Raw genomic sequence first — 2,316 nt, 5'->3', positions numbered from 1 at the left:
TGGTCATCATCATGACTAAATTTAATTTGTGCATAGAAATTCTTCCAATCTGAAGCCACACCTTGTTGCATACTTTGTTGCATATAATATTAGGCTACATGTTACCTATCTGTAAAATGAATGAGAGTTTCATGTAGCTTGAAGTGCAGCTAACCTCAAAACTTAACACCAAAAAACATCAGTGACATTGTTTTGTCTCCATTGTTTCTGAAGCTTAATGACTTTTTCTTCTCTGGAGTCTTTCCACACTCCTCAGTGAAAAGCAGCTCCCGTCTCCGCAGCATGACTGCCTTAGGAGACTTAATTGTTGCCTTTGGCACAGTAACATGATAATATTTCACTGACAGAGTGTAATATCCATATGTGTCTCTTTCACAGAGTCACAGAAAACTACCTCCTCTTCTGTCATGTTGTCACTAAAAGGAGTCTGTCCGTTTCCTGGCGAACACTGCAGACATGCTCTTCACTATGCCCCTGAACCCCAGAGGCCTCTTCGTTGTCAGCTTGGCGTCCTTCATCCTGTCCACCAGCCCGTGAAACACCATGAGCACACTGTGGTAGTTCTCAGCCGCAGACACCTCGTAGAAGTGACAATCTGTGTTAAGAGCCAGCAGGCGGCCCTCCTCACTCAGCACTGTCCGCCTGTGGTGCAGGTCCCTCTTGTTGCCCACAATCACTATGGGCACTTTGTCAGCATTCAGGTAGTCTTTGGTGGACTTGATGGTCTGGATGAGCCTGCTGACAGCGTTGAAACTGGCTCTGTCACAGATGCTGTAGATGAGAACATAGCCGTCTGCCCACTGGACTTTCTTCTTAAATAGAGACGTCTCCTCAGACAAATCCTGGTAAATCATAAAATAATAGTAATCAATGTTCATTGTGGGAAGTAACAAAATACATTTACAAACACTGTTCTTTATTACAGATATAGCTGTAGTTTACTTAAGGTTTTCCATTTATGTTAAGAAATACTCCTTTCACTGCATGCTCCGGACTCTATGTATCATGCTGCATTGAGATTCATCAATAATTACAAGCCCCTTACTCACCTCTAGCAGGGTTTCCAGTAACCCTCAAATTGTGGAAATTGCAAATGTATGCCGCAAGGGAACAATTTTTTTAAAAAAACTCCCATTTATTGCAAGAAAAGGTTTTACACTTGCATGAAGTGGTATTTTAGGCCATTTGAAAAAGCCATATTTCGCTAAACTGCAATGGAAACACTTTTTTGGCTTTTCTAGGTCACATGATGCTATGGCTGTGTACTTGTCAGTCGGAACTGGCTCCCTCATGATGCAGCAGGAGCTACAAGAGATGTTGCTGCATCACATAACTCTTCAAAAGCTGAGCAGATCATCCGGAAGTTTTGAATCAAGACGTTTTTCCGGTTAAATAAATAAATCACAGCCATGATTGTAATTTTCTACACAAAACATAAGATGATCTACAAAAATATGATTTATGACAGACCAAATTACTCATTATGTGAAAGGGACTTTTAGGTTTGATATTACTTAGTAAAATTTTAAATGAATGAACTTTACTTGTAATGTTGCATTTTTACATCGTAGTATGAAGTTTGAAGAGTTGAGGAGTCCATTGGTAACAGCAGAGCATGTCAGCAAGATAAAGCTAACATAAAAAAGCATAACATTAAAAAAATCACTGATAGCAACAGTCAAGGAGTTATTTATTTCTCTCCTTACCCCAGAATAAGGTGAATCCCAGATGTTGAGCGTTATTTCCCTCCCATCCACCATAAAACTGTGACTGTAGATGGATTCTGCATCACAAAAAGTGAATGCAAAGTGAGATGAAGTTTATAAAACTGCATTACATCGATTTTATAAAAAACAAGACTCGCCACTAACCAATATCTCCATATTCTCCGATGAATCTCCGAGTTAGGAGGCGCACAGTCAGAGCTGAAAAAGAAAATGTTTAAATGCAGGCGCAATAGAAATATATGCATGACTATACTACATATTTTTCTTTCTTTCTTTCTTTCTTTCTTTCTTTCTCTCTTTTATACCTGTTTTCCCGACGCTCTCTGTCCCCATAACAACGATGTTGGCATCCATTTTCAGCGAGCCAGCTGTGTGAGCTCCATGTAGAGGCGGAGACTGCTGCTGCTGGCTCAGAGCTCTTATTATAGGACACACAGGTGGGCGGGCTAAACAAATCACCCATAACAACAACAACAACAACAACTGCAGCAGCAATGAAATGTAACGAGGTCTCCCTCACGTGATCTCGCACACGCGTGTGTGGCAAGAGCGCGCGCCATAGTGAGCAGGTGAATGAAACGTGAACATC

General features: G+C 40.9%; 1 protein-coding gene across 1 annotated transcript; it reads right to left on the bottom strand.

The window, feature by feature from the left end:
* Window positions 1–416: 416 nt before the first annotated feature.
* Window positions 417–2,081, bottom strand: si:dkeyp-59c12.1. The gene is made up of 4 exons (XM_042496927.1): window positions 2,033–2,081; window positions 1,872–1,925; window positions 1,707–1,783; window positions 417–842 (listed from the first exon to the last, which is right to left on the bottom strand). The coding sequence occupies exons 1-4, from the start codon at window positions 2,079–2,081 to the stop codon at window positions 417–419; spliced, it is 606 nt and encodes a 201-aa protein (XP_042352861.1).
* Between the last annotated feature and the right edge of the window lie 235 nt (window positions 2,082–2,316).

Source organism: Plectropomus leopardus, chromosome 11 (genome assembly GCF_008729295.1).
Source record: "Plectropomus leopardus isolate mb chromosome 11, YSFRI_Pleo_2.0, whole genome shotgun sequence".
Classification (NCBI taxonomy): domain Eukaryota; kingdom Metazoa; phylum Chordata; class Actinopteri; order Perciformes; family Serranidae; genus Plectropomus; species Plectropomus leopardus.
The sequence above is the reverse complement of the archived record's forward strand: the minus strand, read 5'-3'. Positions and strand labels throughout refer to the sequence as shown.

Coding starts and splice junctions, on each gene's coding strand:
- si:dkeyp-59c12.1 (XM_042496927.1), bottom strand. CDS start 2,081: ATGGATGCCAACATCGTTGTTATGGGGACAGAGAGCGTCGGGAAAACA. Junction 1,784..1,871: donor CGGAGAATATGGAGATATTG/GTTAGTGGCGAG, acceptor TTTGTGATGCAG/AATCCATCTACAGTCACAGT. Junction 843..1,706: donor GGGATTCACCTTATTCTGGG/GTAAGGAGAGAA, acceptor ATGATTTACCAG/GATTTGTCTGAGGAGACGTC.